General features: G+C 42.2%; 1 protein-coding gene across 9 annotated transcripts in view; it reads right to left on the reverse strand.

Moving 5' to 3' along the window:
* Aff3 (AF4/FMR2 family member 3) overlaps positions 1–21,846 on the reverse strand; it is a 502,697-nt gene that overhangs the window by 154,976 nt on the left and 325,875 nt on the right. For 8 of the 9 annotated variants that reach the window (XM_031367274.1, XM_031367273.1, XM_031367272.1 and 5 more), the window contains one exon: positions 11,180–11,260. The exons of the other annotated variant lie outside the window; for it this stretch is intronic. In XM_031367274.1, the coding sequence (XP_031223134.1) occupies positions 11,180–11,260 (81 nt within the window). The remainder of the gene's footprint in view (positions 1–11,179; positions 11,261–21,846) is intronic. 9 annotated transcript variants of the gene reach the window in all.

Here is a 21,846-nt window from a genome sequence, read left to right on the forward strand (position 1 = left end):
GAATGCCACATTGGAAGTACTTTTTTGTTGAAGCTGGTATTGGTATCCTATCAGTATCCACCTCTTCCCTCCCTTTCTCCACCCCTCCTATCTTCCTTTCTTCTTCTGTTCTTTCTCTGGCAAGGTCTCACTATATAGTCTACACCAGCCTAGAACTCACAATTCTCCTACTTAACAAGAATTTTGTGTGCTAGGATTATTGGTGTGTGCTATTGTTGCAGGGTATTTGATCACACTGTGAACTCTGAGATTGTACTGTTTACTGGAAAAACCTGTTTCTAGTTGTGGTGTGGCTCAGTCTTAGCACACATCTTTAATCCCTCTGGCTGGAATACAGATATGCCCTTAGTCTGTAATCCCACATCTTTAATCCCAAACAATGAACCTAAAGTTAGTTTGTAGAAGGAAGTAGCCATGTTTGAAAGTGATGTCTAATTGAGTGGCAGACAGAGTGACGAATCAGAGAAAGACTAGACAGAACAGAATGTGCCCAACTTTCACAAGAAGAGAGAGGGGCAGTGCAGAGAGAGAGGAAGAGCGGTTTTACCTGGAGAGTTTTACAGAGATAGGTTGCAGAGAGAAAAGCTAGACACAGGGGAAGACAGCATGAGCCAGAGAATGAGAAGGAGCCAGAAGATCAGAACAGGTTGCCAAAGTTAGTATGAGGTCAAGCAGAGCCATTCAGAGGTCAAGAGAGAATCCAGATTGAGTCAGTTAGATTGGAGAGGAGTTTGAGGAACAGCTGAGATGAATCAGCCAGCCAAAGATCAGAAAGAATAAGAAGGTGTGAGCTTATTCAGCAGTAAGTCTCACTGGCTGAAAACAATCTAGGCCTAGATAAGATTGTACAAAGGCTAGAAGCTTCCAGGCCTAGGCCGAGGTTAGTGGACAGTGACAGTAAGCCTCGGAGATGACAATTGCATTGGGTGAATAGTTACTCTAACATGCTTCCATTCATTTTTATGGATGACTACCATTGGATATATAAAAAGTTATTTTATGCATCCACTTGCCAATAGGTGTGTACGGTGTCTATATTTTGTGAGCCACACTGCTACTGACATGCATATACTGGAACATATAAAGCTCCTGCTTGAAATCCTTTTCCGTACATACCGAGAGGTAGAACTTGGGGTCTTACGTAACTACAGTTTTGAGAAGCACTCAGACCATTTCCTGTAGCAGAGCCATTTCCCTGCCAGCACTTGTTATTCTCAATTGATTTTGAATCAATTTGATTTGATTTGAATTGATTGCATTCACCACACAGGCCATCTTTGTGTGAGCCAAGTGGTAGCTCTCTGTGTTTTTTATTTGCGTTTACCTACAAACGTCAGGCATTTCTCCACGTGGGAGATAGCTATTTTCATTCTTGAAGAAATACCCACTCAAGTAATTCATTTTAATGTAATTATTCACTTTTTTGTTATTGTGTTGACATGTTCCTCATACTGTTGGCTCTATACCCCTATCAGATATACGGTCTACAATAATTCCCGGTTTTTTAGTCTTTTACTTATTACTGACAATGTTCTTTGATGCACAGAACTCTTACATTTTATTATATGTATTTAAATTTTCTTTTGTTGCTCATATGTTGGGGATGGCAACTTAAGAGTCTGTCACCTAGCCCAAGGTTATGAAGGGTCAACTTTGCATTTCCTATATGAAATGTATGATTTTCATTTCTAGATTTAGCCACGAATACATTGCATTAATGTCTTTAAACCTAAGTCATTTGCCTCTGAATGTACCCTACTCCTAATGAGAGATGAGAATGAGGCCGCCAGGCTCATCCTGACAGGACACACTCTACTGAGCAATAGTGGTCATCTCACTGTGATGGACATAAAGATTATTATGTATAACTATTTACCTGCAAGGGCATAAATCCAGTGTTGCTCTGTATATTAGATCGAGTTACTACTCAGGTAAATGGAGATTGAATCAGATTTTATTTGTATTAAAATGGAAATGTATACTTCTGTCTTGAGAACTGTATTTTTTTCTTTCTTTGAAAAACTTTTTTTTCTTAATATAAAATATAAGAATGAACTGAGATGGCAAGAATGTAAATAAAACATGAAGCAGTGCATAGGATCTATAGTTCCTATAATTCTGATATGTAGAATAAAAATCTAGTGAAATAGAATTAACTACTATTACATCATTTCATATATCTCTACAAAATTTTGATCTGGCAATGAGGTTGCTATAAGGAAGGGGGATTCATTTAATCTGACTGGTGATATTCAAACCCAAGTAAGAGTGTCTATTTTAGAAAGGCACCTCTCTGGAATAGTATAGAAGAAGGCAGTCTGTTGGGTGGAAGCTGGGTATTCTGAGACATGCCCAGGAGCCTAAGGAACCTTTCTTAGTAACTGTGAGCTATTTACTTGCAGAAGAGCAACAAGTTTAGTTCTTACTCTGAAACTCAAGTTTTGGAAAACTGTTGTGTGAAGATGAAAGATATACTGCTCTTTATGTGACGGGCTGAAGCCTAGTATGCAAAATGACTTTGGCCTACTTTGGATAGATTCTGAAATTAAAACAACAAAAAAAATATCTTTATTTGTGGACCCACAGTTAAGGACTCCAGATGGGTTGGTGTAGTTTCCCAAGTAATTTAGAGTCTATACACAGGCTCGACTTTGCTTTAGCTTTAATTTTCAGACAGCAATTTTTTTTTTTTTGTTTTTTTGTTTTTTTGTTTTTTGAGACAGGGTTTCTCTGTGTAGCCCTAGCTGTCCTGGAACTCACTCTGTAGACCAGGCTGGCCCCAAACTCAGAAATCCGCCTGCCTCTGCCTTCCAAGTGCTGGGATTAAAGGCGTGGGCCACACCGCCCGGCTTCAGACAAAATTTTGAGCTAGCTTCTCTGTGTTGTGTGTAGGCTGTGGCTCTACACTGGGGGACTCACAGTCAGCTGTGTGTAGGCTGTGCCTCCAGGTAGGGGCGGGGTGGGGAAAGCTCACCATCAATGGACAAGGATGGTAACTGGCATGGATTTCAGGACTCAGCTCATCCGCTAAAAGCAGCAGCAAGGCCTTTCCTGACTATCTGTCCACACTAACGGGAATCAAATGTCTGTTTGCTGATCTGTCCTACAGCTCATATAACTACTGGCATTCACTCTTCTTAAGTAAAGAACGAAGGTGAGCTCACAGTTGACCTGAATTTTCACTGCTACATGCTAGAGGATGAAATTTTAGGTGAAAAACCCTCTGAGTAATAGCTTATTTCATTTTGCAGGGGGAGAAGAAGAGATGCAGAATATGTCTAAAATAATTGCTAGTAAAAAAAAAAAAAAGAATAAAACACCCCAGAAGCATTTTGTAGGGAAGGTAGGAATGAACTCAGACTTTGTGCTTTACTATGCTGACGTCTACTGGCTGGTGCACAGACCACCAGATGTTAGCTCAAAAAATACTAATTCATTAGACTCCAATATTCCCAGATTGCCATTCTCTGGGTAGAAATGATATGTCCTTATTCTTCAATTTTTCCCCAGTGTGTGTATGTGTAGGTTAGACAACAATTTCTAGGAGTCTGTTCTCACCTTGAGCCTTGTTTGAGGTGGGGTTTCTCTTGCTTGGGTCTCTGCACAGCATATACAGGCTAGCTGGCCTGAGAGCTTCCAGCTGACTAGCCTTGTCCTCTCTTCCTGTCTTGCTGTAGGAATGCTGGAGTTTCAGATGCTTAATACTGATCTGGCTTTTTATGTGGGCTCTGGGTATTTAAACTCAGGACACCAGGCTTGCAGAGCAAGTCCTTTTACCTAGAGCCATCTGTCTGGCCCTCACCATCATTCTTGGTTTTTGTTTTTTGTTTTTTGTTTTCTTTGAGACAGGGTTTCTCTGTGGAGCCCTGGCTGTCCTGGAACTCACTCTGTAGACCAGGCTGGCCTCGAACTCAGAAATCCTCCTGCCTCGGCCTCCCAAGTGCTGGGATTAAAGGCATGTGCCACTGCTGCCCAGCTACCATCGTTCTAAATGACAGCTGGCCACGCATGTCATTAGTCTGTACTTGAAGGCATTAGCTTCCTTAAGACACAAGGCACCGTTTAACCCTGATAAAGGACCTGCTGCCCTTCCCTGTGTGAGATTAGCTGTGAAATCCCAGAGGCCTCCACCATGTGCAGATTGCTCCTTCTTCAGGAAGCCAGTGCCAGGCTGGGTCACAGCACAGGAAGGTCACCACTTTCTCCGAAGGGCCCGGAAGCCAAAGTCTTTTCCGTTTTTTGTGTCCACATCAACTACCCAGACATGAACACACTGTAGTTTCCACCTCAAAGGGCGTCTCTGCCCTTGTGGTTATCTTCCACTAGCAGCTGCCTGGGGATACCAGCCCTGGCTGGGTATTGCTGTTTTCACCCTCTTCTTGACCATTAGGCTACTTCAGGATGATGCCAGTGGTTATCACCCTCTTTTCAATACTTCAGGGTTATGCCAGTGAGTCCAGAAGTCAGGGTGGAGGGGATGCACAAGTGATTCTAACCGGCTGAAAGTGATGGCAAGAGGCTGTGTGAGGCTGCAGCCGGTGTGCCTTGACCTACTTCCCTCTCAGGATATAGGTCTCACTGGTGTCTGGTTTCTGTAATTCAAGGATGACTTGCTCTATGAGATCTTCCTGACTCTCAGGAGACCTTTTTTATTTTTTAATTTTTCAAGTACAAGATTTAAAGAGGAGAACTATATTAAAGTATGAGTGCACATATTTAAAAAAGACAACCGTTAATGTCATAAAATCTTATTCTTGTGACTGTATTTTAATCCAAGCATGGCTCCATGATAATAAATAAAGTTAAGAGAACTGGAAGAAGCAAGTTGCTGTCATCCCATATCGGGACATCCCCTCAAGTTTATGCGATGTTTCGGGGTCACGCTCCAAGTGTGTCATTCTGACAGTCAAGCGCATACTGGGGAGAATCAGCCCTTATAGCTTCAAAGAATGAGTTTAGCTGGGACTAATTCTGAAGTCCCAACACCCAAACTGTTATTCGGCATCTTAGGAATCCTGAAGCCCCTGAAACGTGGTCCTTAACTCATAAGCAAAATAAACTGTAATTAATTTTGCCCAAGATAGAAATAACTAGGCACATGGTATCCAAGAGAACTTAAGTACTGTGGTAAATATCCCATTTCATAAAAGGTACTATGCTATTCAAATCAAGTGAGGCCACCTTCTCTCATGGGCACTATGATGGTCAATTGTAGTTATCAACTTGATTGGCATGAGCAGCATCTAAGAGACTAGTAAAACACGCAGTTGGCTGTGCCTTTGAGACACTTCCAGGGGTATTTAGATGAGGAGGTTTTGACTTATAGAGGGATTAATTCCTTGATAGATGAACCATGGTAGAATTACTAGAAGATGATGTTATAGTTCTGGAAGGAGGTAGTACTCACTCTGCTGAGGGCATAGCTTTATAAAACACTATACTTTTATCATTTTAAAAAATGAAGTGTGTGTGTATGTGCATTTGCTCATGTAAGTGCAAGTGCCATCAGACAGTTAAGGAGGGGATCAGATGCCCTGGACCATGAGCTGTCTGACTTGGGAAGTCTTATTTCTGCAAGAGCAGCAGGGCTCTCCACAGCCCTGCCTCCTGTCCAGCCCTTGGTGAGGGTGGGGGGTACTTAGAAATAGTGGCTTTGATGGACTATTTAAAGATGGCCGCAATCATCTTTCTCCTTGTGTTTATCAGTTCATCACTGGAATTACCAAAAGCCAGATATTTTTAAAAAAAAAAAAAAAGGTATTTTCAGATGGCTCCTGAAGCTAATTACCACAGGAAACAGCCCAATTTCAGCAGTCATTTTAATTTTCTTAAAGTATTATCTATCTGTCTGTCTGTCTGTCTGTCTGTCTATCATCCATCCATCTATCATCCATCCATCCATCGTGTGTGCATGTGCATGTGCATGTGTGTGTGTGTGCTTGGGCATATTGCTAGGGCACATGTGCTAAGGTCAGAGGTTAACTTGTCCAAATCAGTTCTTTTCTCCAATGTGAGTCTTGGGGCTAGAACTTCGGTCCTCAGTCTTGGCAGCACGTGCCTTTGCCTGCAGAGGCATCTTTGCTGGCCCCAAGCAGTCTGTGTTGCCTCACTCTGCATCTATGAGGCTCAAGTTGACAAAATAGAATTTACAGTTAATTTAAATGTTTCTTTTTGAAGTGACGTGAATCATGAAGCTTCCCTGCAAATACTCCTTTGGACTTGTAAGGCGCGAGCCAGCTACCCAGAGGAGAGGTGTGATAACGTTTCTAACTGTGGGCGCTTCCTTCCACACAAGCTAGTTCTCATTCTCCTTCTGGTGAATTAGGAAAATGGCAGTCAATTCTCATTTCTGGAATGATGCTAGAATTCTATAGAGCACTTTGAAAACCACTCAGCAAGACTAGTTCCAATAGGGCTGGTCCCCCAGACTTTTCACTCCTGACCACGTAAACCGCTCCTGAGACACCGCTGGGTTTTGTTGTGTATCCCTACCCAGAAAAGCAAGCACAGTGCATCTTCCAGTTCTTTATTTGCATTTCAACTTATGAGACTGCTGCAGAATGAGGGGGAAAGAGGCAGGGTGGATTCATTTTCTTCTCTCTTGGCTGAAGTACCTGGTAAGGAATAGCAGCCAATTTAACAGGAGAGGCGTGCATTGTTTTCTTTACCAAATCCAATTACTTTTGAAAATTGAAGAATTGGGCAGAAACGCCGGGCAGTGTTTGTCTAGGGAACCATGACTCCAAAATCAAGTCCTCTGAGGACAGAAATAAAAGCTAGGCTCATTATCAACTGACTCTGCCTGGTATATATCTTTTAATACTTAGACAAAATGAAGAAATTCTCAGTAGTGTTTAGCTAATTAAATTAGTGACACTGGAAGTTCAAGATGTGCCGTAAAATTGACTTTTCCTTTTTGGGAGAGCAGATGACACCTTTTATCTTAATAAGGTCTTAATTCCATTGTTTACTAGGCATTTTGAAGATTTTTGCCCCTCAGATTCCATACCCAGTTCTAGTTCCATAATCCAAACATGAATAGTCTAATAAATCAGTGGCATTGTCCAGCTGTCAAGATATTAATTAGCTGAGATTGGGGTACAGAGAAAAGATTCTTAGGACTAGGAGTCAGCAGAGCCAGTGTGGAAGCCACTGCCTCCCTGTGCTAGGCTGTGCAGTCTACCCCAGCGCCATAGTCTACACTACAGTACAGGAGCGGCAGAGTCTACTGCAAACACTAATAACTATCTTTACAATGGGCGGAATACCGGCACCCTCAAAGACACTGCTGCTGTTAGTTCCAAGAATATGCCACCTCACATGGGGAAAAAAAGCTGTGATAGATGTAATTCAGCTAGTGATTCTGAAGTAGGAGTTTATTCAGGGAGGCCCAATATAATTTCAATATTCCGAATGAGACAAAGGAGGGGGTTAGAGGGAGCCGGAGAACACAAGACAGGCAAAGATCTCAACAAGGGTCCTTCCGGAACCCAGCAAAGAAAGAAACCAAGTTGTCCTAAAGAGCAGAACCCTGGCCCGGAGTCTGATTTCAGTCAGTGAACCTGGCCTCAAGGCTCTGCCTCATCCCCCAGAGAGGTGAGATAGTAAACACATGTCATCACAGACACTAAGTATGTAGCAAGGCTACAACAGAAGCCGGAAGGGAAACAGGCTCTGCGCACCATAAGACACAATGATCATATTCTCAGGGAGGCTGTCTGAGAGAAGGTGTTAGAGCACTCACACTCCTACAAGTAAAGCCATTTACACGCTCACCCTAGAGAGGAGCGCCTCACAAACCCCTACAATGGTCCTAAATAAGACAGTTTTCATTCATGTTTGAAACCTCTGCCCTTTCAACACATAATAGTATATTTTTCAGTAAAAAAATTGGATAACTTTTAGCTACTTGCTACAAAATCTGGATTATTCACAGGTGCATCATCTACTGTGAGGTCATCTGGAGCATGTTCACAAATGTACTTTTTGCCTCATTCTTCCATGGCCACTCCAAGCCCCAGAATCTACTATCCTATACTTCAGTTCTGTAGGTTTGACCATATTAGATTCTACATAGACTTAGAATCATAAGTGATAATATGATATTTATCTTTTGTTTTTGGTTATTTTCATTTAGCATGTGTAGATATATACATATATATATATATATATATACACACAAATACACAGTCTACATAATAGACCTATATAAATGCACCATGTGTATGATATGTGACATACATATATACATGTCATATATGTGAAAGGTATGAATGATATGTAGCATAATATATCAGAAATACAACTGTAGTTAATATTATATTGACTTTATCATACACTTAAGATCTGCTAAGAGGGCAGATCTTTGTGCATGCGTATGTGCATGCATGTATGTGTATATATAACTTTCCTGCACCCACATGTGCACATTGCATATGCATGTCATGGTGTGCCTTTGGAGGTCAGGAGACTACTTTCAAAATTCTCTGCTTCCACCTTGTGGATCCCAGGGATTGATCTGAGGGAATCAGGCCTTGTCAGCAACCACCTTTTCCTGCTGAGCCATTTGACTGGCTCATTCAATACATTTTCATTTGTGAATTATAATTCAATCATGCTATCAAAAGGAAAATTTTGCATTAGTAATTTAAAATTCCAGTTTCATTCAGGAGTTAAGGTCCTACTTGAATATTCACACGAAACAAAACAGAACACATTTTGAGACAGTGATGGTAAACTATATTTTGGGATGAACCTAGCCATACCACAACTTCTGTCATAGATATGTACAGATTGTGATAACTTATCATTTTCTTCTAGACATGGCAAGATGTTGCTAGAACCATGTATTACAGAAATTGTTCAGCTCGAAGCCTGAGCATTTCAAAGGGTTCTGGCTTAGATCCTACCCATGGTACGCTCCTCTCATTATTAGGTGCTGTTCAAGAAGCCTGGACTGTTTGCTCTCTGATTCTTGACTGAAGAACTCTGCAAACCTCTGCATTATTTCCTCTCTTTCTCCTTCCTCTTCCTCCTACGAAAGCCCTGTCTGTTTTTGAGGCAGAGCATTACCATGCTGTCAAAGCGAGTCTTTGAAGTCCTGGGGTTAGGAGATCTTTCTGCCTCGGCCTTTCAAGTCCATGGGACTCCAGGTGTCCATGCCCAGCTTAGTTGGCCTGATCTAAGTTATTGAGAAATATGTGTGTGTGCATGCATGTATGTGTACATGAATGTATGTGTACATGAATGTATGTGTGCATAAAACTAACTAGTCAGGCCTAAAATAAATTCGAATGTTGACACACAGGGAACTTCAAATTCCTGGGAGAAAAATGGGCTAATGTGTGAACAGTGCTACAATAATTTACTAGCCACCACAAAGATGAGAGCTACTCCCAACATCCCACATCTTTTAAAGCTAAAAACATATTAAAATTAGAATAGAGACCATTGTTAGAATGTTGGAAAAGAGGATTTACTTCCCTCTGACAGAAAAAATTAACACTTTCTTAGACAAAAGGCACATAAATAAGGTTAGAAAATGATTCCATTATATACACTAGACAAATGAGTAAGATAAAAGTGGTTACTACAAATCATTTTTATGAAGTGGCAACGGATGTGAATGGGCCATTCGTAGAGGAGAGATAGCCATTGCTCATGAGAGAAGTAATTGGGGAAATGCAAATTAAAACAAGAAGATATCAACTTTCCATCCATCGCACAGGCACAATGATAAAACTTTAGCTAGCATTAATCATTGCCTGAGATACATAAAAGGAGTTCTTGAAACACACCCAAGTGTAAATGCAGTTTCCAGTGGTTCCATATCATAATTCCAGCCATTACTGGGGACAGTCAATGACAGGCACACAAAGGGACATTTACAAAGAGTGCTAGTGGTCCTGGTGTTTGAGGTAACTGATCATAAACTACCTGTCTACCAATAAGAGTGGAGTAAACACATCAGGCAGATCCACACCACCCAACACTGAGCTACCATCCATAGTCACTCCGGAGGTCTTCCAAGGAACCTTGTTCAGGGAAATGTGAGCAACCTGTGGGAGGCTGGGCTTGTGGCTCAAGGGGAGACTGCTTGCCTAGCAGATATGAGGCCCTGGGTTTGATTCTTTGCATGAAAGAAAGAAAGAGAAGGGGGAGGAGAAGTATAGAGAGAGAAGGAAGGGAGAGGGAGGGGAGGGAGGGGCAGAGAGAGAGAGAGAGAGAGGGAGAGAGAGAGAGACAGAGACAGAGACAGAGACAGAGACAGAGAGAAGCAAAAGTCCAGCCCTTAGCACAGAATTTGTCACTCTGGTGATGGCAATGAACTGTTCGTGAAGTGGTTCACTCTAGAAGGCAGTGATATTTCTGTAGAAAACAGACTCGCTGGATGTCAGTGCGTTTCCCATTTTTTTTCTTTCTACCTGTATAGTTTGATCTTTGATAGTGAGGACTTAGTTACATAGCCTTAGTGAGGCTAGGAAAGTCACCGAGAGCTTACTGGACTTTAAGTGTATATTGTGGCTTGAATTTTTTTTTTTTTTTAAAGAAGATACAGACATCCCTTTTAAATCTTAGTAAATTGTATGTTGTAAAAGGATATCCAGGGACATTAAATACTACATGCTTTCAATTCTAAGGCATTCATTTTAAGACTAACCATTAAAAACAGCCTTCTGGGGTGTTTGTGTGGACACTGGAGCTCACTGAGTGGGCGAAAAGATTGCAAGCTGTTATTCAATCTCAGATCAGTGGTTCTCACTCAGATCAGTGGTTCTCAACTTTAGGGTCACAACCCCTTTAGGGGGCAAGCAGCCCTCTCACAGGGGTCGCCTAAGGTCATGGGGGGGTGCAGTTTGTTTTCCGATTGGTTCTGGAAAAACACAGTGATCCATAGCAGTAGCAAATCACAAGGAAACATACCGCAGCGTGAGGTTTAACTGTGTTAAAGGGTTGCAGTGTTAGGAAGGCTGAGAACCGCCGATCACATGAAACAATTGGCAGGACATGGACGTGTAAGGTCACAAGCTTGCTGCCCACCTCAATGAAGACAGATATAGTTGACAAATGCTACTGGCAGAACTGTTTACAGGGGTAAAGACTATGAAGGGCCAACATACCATCCACTGTAAACGTCTACCCAGACACAGGGTAGCTCTCTAGTGCTGCACACGCTCACCTTATTTGGGAATGGGAACTTGCTTGGTTCCACTTTGGCAGGAGCATGAATAGCGGAAAGTGGAGGAAGCCAGGTCATCTCCTAGAGGTGAGATTAAAAACAGTATTTTCAAACAAGAGTCTCAAAGTCAGCAGCACGCAGGGCTTCAAGGGGTGTCAGAATGTCAGCAATAAATAAAGACTAAAAGGGAACACAAAAGGAGATTTGAAGCTCATTTTTATGAACAGCCCCAGTCTCTCCCCCTCCCCCATCAGCTTTAACGAGAGGGCTGTCCTGTTTTTCATGACATACAAACAGAGGCTCGAACCATTACACAAGATTCACGGGACGTTTCTGAAGGTGTGCTTAAGAGAGCTGAGATCTTAGCAATCTTTATTGGATGAATTGTCTAAACTATTAAAGATAAAGAAGGAGTTCCCAACCAGTTCCATACATCATTGCAGTCTTCATAAAACATGGAAGGAAAGGAGAGAAACCGACCACATATACGCAGTAAAGAGAGAAATGGCATCAAATTCTATAAGCCAGTGTTAGCACAGCTTGAGTCTGTGCTCAGTGATATGCACATGCTCTTTGACAGACACTGGCCCTGAGCTGCGGAAGGCGGGGGGGGGGGGGGGGGGGGGGGTTATGTTGTTCACAGTATTTTTCTTCAATTTCGTCTCCTAGAAGGCAGCTGCCATCAATAACATATTAAGGGATTAAATTGACTCCTGATGACTAAGGGGATCAATGTAGTTTGAAAACAGGATCTGAACCCTGCTTTTTAATTGTCCCACATTTTCATGTCTGAGAAAACATGAACCTTAATTGATTTTTTTTTAAAAAAAAGTAAGACATTTGCTCCGTTGGAGAGAGCACCACCCTCTGGCAGGCAAGGTGTTGGGAAAGGATCCTTCAGGGTTTGGAAAATCCAAGGATGGTCTTGTGTCTTCTTTCCCTGAGTAGCTCTCTCCTGCAGAGCCTCAGATGGGGCAGAATTCACATAGGAACCAAGGGAAGGTGAGTACTCTAAGCCACCCTGTAAGGATTTAATGGACCTCCACCAGCTCTTCCATGATACACGTGCCATAGGCAGGAGGGTTTAGCAGTAAGCTTTCAAAGTATCCCTTCTCCAGTCTGCACTCATCAAGGACAGACCCCAGTGACCCTATGACCTTGTCTCCTCCTACCTCCCCTCTAAGGAGTAGGGGTGCTGGGTTTGTATTCAGAGGGGAATCACATTCATGAGTGGGGGTACTTGCTAGCTTTTAAGAACAACCCTGTAGAAGCCCCAAAGCATTTTACATTTTGCACTACTTCTTAACATGATTTGAGTCCACATCTATTATATATGTAGTATATAATAATATATAGTATATATTATATATTCTATATAGTATACACTATATAAATTATACAGAGTATAAAGTATGTGTAGTATATATAGTATACTATATATACTATATACACATATATTGTATATTATGCATTATATAAGATATTATATAATATGTACTATATAATATGTAATATATAGTACATACACACACATAAGAAATAAATAAAACTTTTTGGAAGAGTTATTCTTGGTTCTCTCTAGTTTACTCTTGAGCAGATTCAGAGTAGAAAATTTCTCCCACTTTAAAGTCAGTACAATCAATTTTTCTGTAAATTTTATACCTAACACCGCTCAGCTACCAGAGTTTGGCTGACTTCTCAAAGAGCTTCCTGGATGGTGTAACCACTCTTAGGTCCACTGTAACTGTTAGATTAAGGCTTCAGTTCACTTTCTTTGGCTGCTAAGGAAAAGGCACTGTGTGGCAACGCAGACCTGAGATGCTGACTTCCGGTCCAGGACCGCTAGCTGGCTAGGACACTCTTTGCCCTGGCACTAGTCTGTCCCCTCTTCCATGTTCTTTGGACGCTGTTCCTATGCTCTGTGACCTTCCTTGAACCTATTTGACTCTCACATTCTAACAATAGCCAGGTCTTCCCTATTATGTTTCCCACAGTAACCAGTGGCTACTGGGTGTCTTTAAGACAAATCTGTGGGCCCTCTTGTCAATCAAGCCCAACTGCCTTCCCCACTGGTGATCCCCACCTGCCCCTCTCCTCTTCCTGGGAACTAGTTCCTGTCATTGTTCATTTAACATTAACCTTTTCATCCTCCTTGGCTTCTTCCCTTAAAAAACGTTGATTTCTTCTTTAGCTTTTCTTTATGTCTATATTTCATGTCAATAGCCACCTTTTTTTGTTTTGTTTTTTGGTTTTTTTGAGACAGGGTTTCTCTGTATAGCCCTGGCTGTCCCGGAACTCACTCTGTAGACCAGGTTGGCCTCGGACTCAGAAATTCACCTGTCTCTGCCTCCCAAATGCTGGGATTAAAGGCATGCAACACCACTACTGCCCAGAGTCTTGTTATTTTTTTAAAGCATTATTTAATCATATTTTGCTGCAAACCATACACACACAAGCACACATACACACACACACCCATGCCCACGCACATGTTCACACACAAGGGAGTCTATGGAGTATTGGGTATATGTAGTTTAAGGATAAAGAAATGGGTGCTTGATGAACTCACCACTCACCAAGGTCTTATCATCCACCTTTCAGGAGAACCATCCCCAATAAAGCTGCTTCCAGCAGCCACATTCACTGGATTCTCCTGAAAGGACATTTCTTCAGGAAGCTCTGCCTTAACTATCCCAGTTCCATGGTATCACCACCTCCACTCTCGAGCTCCTCTCTTCCCCGGTCATTCCCTTCTTCCTGACTCTTCCTTCAATGTCTTTGTGTTTAACCTACTCTGCATACCTTGGGAAAGCCTTTGTTATTACCTGGTTTTAGAGGTCCCTGATGTGTATGCTACCCAAATGCATAGGCAAGCAGTGAAGAGCCCACCGTAGGTGTCTACTGAGTCCCTTAACATGGTGCTCTACAGTCAATTCAAACACGTTACCTGCCTCTTCCCCACAAGCTATTTCTCCTCAGTATTTTAGGTCCTGGTTAAATTCACCAACATCTGTTAACTCTTCCAGCCGCAATCCTTGTAATCCTTATGGGAGCTTTCTCTTTTGTCACTCCAACACAATAAACAGCATCTTACATTAATTAAGCACTTAAAATAGAAAACATTTTTGCATGATTTTTTTTTTCGCACAATCTACTACTAACTCCCAAAGGTAGGGTTGACTACTTCTCCATTGTATGGATGAGGAATCCAAGTCATTAACAGGCTAACAAACTGTTGAAATTCACTCACACTGCTTACTGCCTCTCAGTGTGTTTAAGACCTTGCAGGTTCTACCGTAGGCTCCCTGAGCTCTGTGCATGCTGCTGGTATCATGTAGCTTCTGCCTATCCACAGGGTTGACTCTCATCAACTCCCATTTCCTCCTTTCCAATGAAGCCTTTCCAGATGCCAAGCCAAGGTTTGATCCAACCCTGAGGATATTTGTCCTTCACCTTGCAAGATGGCTACTGAGCCCCAAGGCAGAGAATGTACCATTTGATGGTCCTCATACTTTATATCAAGCCTGTGTGTTTGAGGAATATGAATCACACATATATGATTTCAGAGTCTCTGCCTTTCCTTCTTTTATGTTTTCTGCACTACTAAGAAAATATGACATTATTTCATCCTGCTTAGTAACCTCCTGTTCTATTCCCCTCTTAGGTTATCAGTCTTTCTTCCATATGGATGCCGAATGACTTGTCCTGAATGTCAAGCTAGCCAAGAAACTTCACAGCTCCAAACACGCTGTCGTCACACGTGTAACAGAAGCACAATGATTATGACAACCACAGATGAGGGTGGTGCCCAACACTTTGTGATAGTTCCGTGCAAGTGTCCCATTCATACCTATGGATCTAAGGTGCTATTATTTCACATTAGAGATGAGGAAGAGAGAACGATGTAGGGGCGGGTCTGATGCTAAGTTCTTGTTACCCAATTGGTTCTTGATCTGTCAGTAAATAAGCCATGGGCCAATTGCTAGGCAAAAGGAACAGGCAGAACTTTCAGGTCCCTGGAGGAAAAAAGACTGATGGAAGGGAGGAGAGAGGTTTGCTATGCTTTAGAGAGAGAAGAACCAAGCAGCCATTTGAGGTCTCAGGAAGAGCAGAGAGGTGGAGGGAGCTATGGATGCTTCTGTAAGTGGGAGGTCAGGGGTGCTTAGCAGGGACTAGATGCATCTTAACAACTAAAGTTTAGGGCTGATGGAGGTGTGGAGGTAGGAATATTGTTAAGGGCATGCTTTTCCAGGCAGGAGATAGTAGCACCCAGCAATTGTGTCCAAAGACAAGTTGAAAAGGAACAACTGTGTCTGTCTGTGTCTTTTATCTGTGGATTCAAGGGGAGCTTGGTGGGGGCTGGTGGTGCTGCCTGCTCCCGAACATAGGTCAGGTAGTGAAAGCTACACACAACAGAGCGCCGAGATTTATTCATTCAATTGCTTCATACATGTCACAGCTGCAGTGTGGCTTTGTGTCACCCAGGATCTTATTCTCATTCCAGTGCACTTGCCTTCAGAGCTCTAAGCCTCGTGTGTGGGAGCGACATAAAGGGACCCGCATAGGTCTCGCTCCACTCACTACTGTGTAATACGCACAGACGAGAATACACAAAGACGAGTGAGTCTCTCTTTGTTTATGAAGGGCCTGCCTTGGATGAGTGCCGGTTCCCTATGCTGCTGCACTCCCCAGCAGTTTTGTGCCTTTGCTGATGCTCCCCTTTATTCCAGTATTACATAAGAGTTCTTTTCCTAGGCTCATCCAGAGCACTGACTGTTTACTCCATCAACTCTCAGGATCTAGTCCATGCCGTCTTGTTAAAGGTACACTCCTCAATCTATACCTATGCTTCCTCTCTTCTGATGCTTTTCTTCCCTGCTGAATAAAAATCACACTCAGGAGACACTGATACCTTCCTTCAAGAGGATCCAGTCTTACTCAGCAGAATTAACAAATGGGGATCCTAGTAACCTTTCATGAGGATGCTTAGATACGCTAAACTCAAGACCTTAAAGAAGGGGTGCAAGTCTCTCAGGCAAAGGAGCTACTTATGTGTGTGCCAGCCAGAGCATTTTCTATCGTGAATCCTCCCTAGAAGGAGGTGAGTTGAGCTGAACAGCCATATGTCAATGTAAACTTTCTTGCTAATACTGATTTAAGTACTGTTCTGCATTACAATGGGATTTGCCCATCTAAGAATTCTTATCAAACACATAAATGAGTAGTGAATGTGGACATTGTTGCATGGAACTTCCAAGCAACAAAAAAATGAACTTTTTATGGACTATTTAAATAAGTTTTCTAATGTAATACAAGTATAAAATGTTATACATTATAATATGCAATGGCTTTATGAGATATGCTTTGATTTATTGAAATTATTCACTAAGGTTGTGTAGGAAAACCAGGGGCAGATAGACATCTCTATTTCTCTTGTCACTAGCTCAGCAAGCATACCTAAGTCACAGGTCAGTACGCTATGTTGGACCTCAGTTGTGGTATTCTTGAAGAAGAGGGAATAGGAACACTGTTCCCTGAGTCAGGCATAATGATTAAATCAGATAATGCACACAGTAACACAGCAGAATGCCCCATATCTAAGCATTCATCAAGGATAGCACAGATCAATACCACACTGTATCTGATCTTGCCTCTAAAATGAGAAACATAATTTATTTCTGAGCTTTAGATGTTGGAAGCATAAGACATAAGAACATATGACAAAGTGTGTTTGTTTTAAAAATAAAAGGCATCATTCATATGTAATCTGTTTTTCAGTTAGTAATTATTTATACAAATTATATGTTACTTGAACTGAAGTTATTCAAAGAATTATGATTCATGAGGGTGATTTGCACTTTAATTTTGAAGAAAGGTCCCTGGGTTTTCTGAAATGAATGTATCTCTGACAAAATAACAGGAGCTTGCGAAGTAAATTAAGTAATTAAGTAATTAAGACCCAATAGAAAAGCTTTCTATTAAAATTTATTCCTGGTACTGACTTAAAGTGTGAGCAGACACCCCACATATATTATAGGATATTTCCACTGCTACTGGTTACTCTACATGACCCTATTGCTGAAAACACTACAATACATACATCGAGAAATCAAGCTGGTGTTCAAATAGAAGCTTCACTCTTCATCATTGCTAACTATTATTCATGGTACTAGAAGGTTCTACACAAACTACCAGAAGAGAAGAGTCATCTTCAGTATCACCAGCTATAATGTTTGCAAACTGTGACAGTGACCTGCCAGTAAGATAGATCTGCTAGGGAAATAGTGGCACAGATGCTATGCAAGTAACCAACTCTCAGTTGACTGGATTTAAGGCCTGCTCCACGAGATAGAACCCATACTTGACACTGTTAATGAGGCCCAGGTCCCGGGACTAGATAGGCCATGGGCCCTGCTAAATGAATATATCAACAAAATAATTCCTAATGACACATTGCTATAGACACAGGTCAGTGTATTGCTAAACCCTGACATACTGCTATAGACACAGGTCAGTGCATCGCTGAACCCTCATCAGGGATGCTTCTTCTTCCAAGAAATGATTAACATGGAGATGCACAGCTAGACAATGTGCAGAGGGCAGGAGACTTTGGAACACTCAGTTCTACATGAGATGTCCTTGTCAATCCCCTCCCCTCAAGGATCAGGGATCTATGTGGAATGGAGGCAGAAATGTTGTAACAATCAGAGGTGGTGGACAACCCTAAGGAAATGGTGTTTTCCACACACAGCAGGGCAAATGCACATGTGAACTCAGAGACTGTGGTAGCAGACACGTGACCAGTACAAGATCAAACAAGATGGAATCCCAACATGGGGGAGGGGAAGTAGCAACAAATTTTCCCCTGTAACCAAGAAGCTACTGTGATTGAGGGCTGCTGAGAGAGAGAAAGTGAGATCTCAATGGAGTGGGACCGGTCTTATCAACTGTACTCCAGATAACGCCTCGTGCTCAGGAGTATTACCAAACACAAAATGGACTCCATGGACTGCGTGTGCATGCGCATGCATTTGTGTGTGTGTGTGTGTGCAAGTGCATGTGTGTGTGTGTATGCAAGTGCATGTGTGTGTGTACTCGTGTGCATGCTCTTTTTTGTTTTTAAGAGAGAGGAAGAACATGAAGTTGAGTGAGTAAGAGGAGAACCTTGGAGGAGTTTGAGGAGGGAAAAATATGATCAAAACATACTGTATAAAAATTAAGAAATGGAATAACAAAGAATAATGTATAGGCAAAGGTATGATTTCTCATTCTTGCCCAATTTCCTCTCAGTTTGCCTCATATTACCTTCTTTACAGAGAAGAATGTAATTTTGTGTCAAGGACAGAGATTCTATCCCCCTGGCTCCAATGTCTCCAACCCCAAGCACACTCTTGATATCGAGTCAGCTCTTCTTTGATACTTTGCTTTATTTACAGCAGGACTCCCCTTATCCACAGATGAGATATTCCAGGACCCCACAGCAGAAGCCTAAACCCGGATCACAAAGACTCCTATGTGTATTATGTCTTGTGCATACAGACCCGTGATCAAACCCTTTAATGACATAGCCATTGCAATCATAAACTCTGTAGGAGCTGTAGAAGCTCACATGAACCTTCACAACTCAAGACCTGCCAAGAGCCATTCATGGATAGGAAAGGAGCTTATGGGATCCTATCTGTCCCTGTCAACACTGATACCAACTGCTAGATACCAGGTTGGAAGAGCCATTAGTTTCACATTTCCCACCCCCACCACCATGACCCTACCAGGATCCCCTGGCTGGTGTCACATGCATGGTCACACAGACGACCCTGGTTGAAACAGCCTGGTCACAAAATAAAAAGACATGAACATGGGAAAAGGAATGTAGGGTAGGGGATAACAGTCAGGAGGGAGAGATCTGCTGGCAATGGGTGGCCATCTTCACAGGGTGGACAACCAATTATAGCTTTGTTCTTTCCTTAGTAGGACCATGGTTTAACTCTGCCACCTGGGAATGAAAGGGTTAAATGTGGAAGCTGCATTTGTGTGTGGTGCTGACGACTGTAGACTAGAGTGGGGGGTTTCATTTTCAGTTTCCACACCAGAATCACCACAGATTTTCAGTCATTTCACAGGTATCATCCATGCTGTGACATTCCTAACAGGCTAGTGTCACCACAGTCAGAACTCGATAATGTCATTAACCTTCCAATCTCCTCTGTGCAGGAGGCTCACAAGAGTACTGCCTTCTGGGGAAGGGGACAGCATTTCTGAGGATTTTGATCTCGGTGGGGGCAGTCTGGGGATAAGAGAAGAAAAAGAAATGCTCTTTCCCTGGTGTACTGGAAGGGTATGCCCTAACCACCAACCCACACGTGGTCCTTGAGGAAAAGGCCAGCACTGGCCTTCACATGTGGACTCCAGAGCTGGTATCAAGGCTAGCTGGCTCTGCTCGGGGCAAGAAAGTCACAGCCAAGAACAGAAATTCAAATTCAGGCCATCTTTCATCTACTTGTCTATAGTTGAGGGGTTTGGGCTTGGCGAACAAGGAACAGTGCATTTGATCTCACTGCAAGCTCCGTCTGCAGTGAAGCTGGTCAGACAGACATCAAGGGGTAAAATGAGACAGTCCAATGGAATCAGCCTGAGAAAGTGCATTCAATGCAAACTTTGAAAATTGACAAAACTAGTAAGATTGCCATTTTCTTAGTGGAAACACTACTCACAGGAAGCTTTGGAACAAAAAGTGGTATGTGTTGGAGAAAACTTACCTTCTAAAAATATTTGCTTAAAAAATTTCTGTAGTGTAGGTTGTTAAAATGCCAGAAACTATGATTGCAACTGGTTTATATGTGGCTATGGATAAACAAATGACTGATAACTGTTTAAAGAATTAGCAAAAGCCACGGTGAACTTAAAATTAGGAACAGAGAGCCAACGTGAACCAAAAGCAACCGAGACGAGCATTTAGAGAAGCTGCACTGCATCCTTTGGCATTAGTGGGAAACCGTCCTAAGACCCTCGGCATCTGCACACTCCTCCCCGATAAAATGTCATAGTATGTGTGTCAACCTGTATCCCATCTCCTCATACACATTCAGTCATCTACAGATACACTGTGCTGCCAAAGAGAGAGGTTTGTACTGCTCACATGCATGCCATCTTCTCTCTGAATTTCTTTGATCAGTGGATGGATGATCACGGATGGCTCCTTGAATGGGGAGATCTCAGAGTGGGATGCTAATTCAGCCAATCAACTGCAATGCCAGGGCTCTGCCCTCAAAGGGGTGACTTATCAAGGGATAAAACTCAGTGGAGATCATTGGAGTGGGTTGTGGCAAGAACATGCCATGCAGTCTTCACAGAAGGAGAAATGCAAAACCAGAGTCCTGCAAACAGGAAACACTGAAGGGACCTTAGCTTGCGAGAGTCCCGCTTACCAAAAGCCAAGGCCACAGGACGAAAACCTTACTCAGACTGTCTTGAGTAGTCTCTAGAAATGCAGGGTTCTCCATAGAAAGTCTAGATGTGACCTCCAAATTTTATTTTCAGGCTAAATACCTAACTCTGGATTTTTTGAGAAAGTGTAGTAGGTGCAGTTGTGTCTTTGATGGGTAGGGACACAGAAAAGGCTCTTTTCACTCTCTAGTACTCTCGACTTAAAGGTGTCCTTATATTACTCAGAAACCATGATAATTAAAACAATACATTCTTTAAATTTTATTTTTAAATCCACCTGTCTTTGTATGTCATGTCACTACTTATGTTTAGATCTCATTCCTCATTCTAGGGTTGTTTTTGTAATTCCCAGTGGATTAAAATGTTAAAGCCTAAGAATTTAAATTGGGTTCTCAGAATTTAAGTTTGCCAAGGGTGCACAGCTGTTGGAGACTCCTGTGAAAGCCAGGTGCCAGCCCCTCCATTCAGGTGTCAGCATCTCTATCCCTTGGCTGCAACCCACATAGGTTAGTCTCCAGTCTGTGCTCCTGAGGAGATACAGTAATTGGCCTAATTTTAATAATTTTTTAAAAATTAAGTCAAAATAATAAGCATCTGAGGAACTCTGAGGGCATTTCACAAATTCTAAACATAGGCTTGGTTCTGCTCTGGGCCGTTTCTGGGAATCACATCGGATGGAGGTGGGCAACAGTGAGGGCAACTGTTGGTATTAACCGTACTGCCATCCTCTTAGCTTTGACTCGCAGGATACCTTTTGGTGGGAGTGTAAACGCCTCCTGAGAGACACAGAGCTTAGAATTAATCTCTGAACTGAGGTTTGCAACCATTAAGTTGCTCTTTCATAACACAGCTAAAGGAAAAGACTGCATTACTCTGAACAGACAGGAAGATCATGGGGGCAAAAGGGGGAAAAGAGTGCATTTTGGCTAGGTTTTCCATTCCTAAACCCTTTTCTGTAAGTATGGTGGAAAATATCCATTTGACAAACTCCCACATCAATCAATCACAGAAAAGCAGAATCGTTGAACAGGATTGGGGATGGTGTATGAATCCTTGTATAATATTGGCCCTGCCATAAACCAGCAGGAGGATTTTGCATGAATAGTTTTTCCCCCTACTATTATTATTATCATATACAAAATTATATTAACCATAGCTAAAGGACTAATAGAAATAGTGATAAGTATACAAAGAATCTAGAATGTCTGGCACACAGTAGGTAC

The sequence above is a fragment of the Mastomys coucha genome, unplaced genomic scaffold (genome assembly GCF_008632895.1).
Source record: "Mastomys coucha isolate ucsf_1 unplaced genomic scaffold, UCSF_Mcou_1 pScaffold14, whole genome shotgun sequence".
In the NCBI taxonomy this organism is placed as follows: domain Eukaryota; kingdom Metazoa; phylum Chordata; class Mammalia; order Rodentia; family Muridae; genus Mastomys; species Mastomys coucha.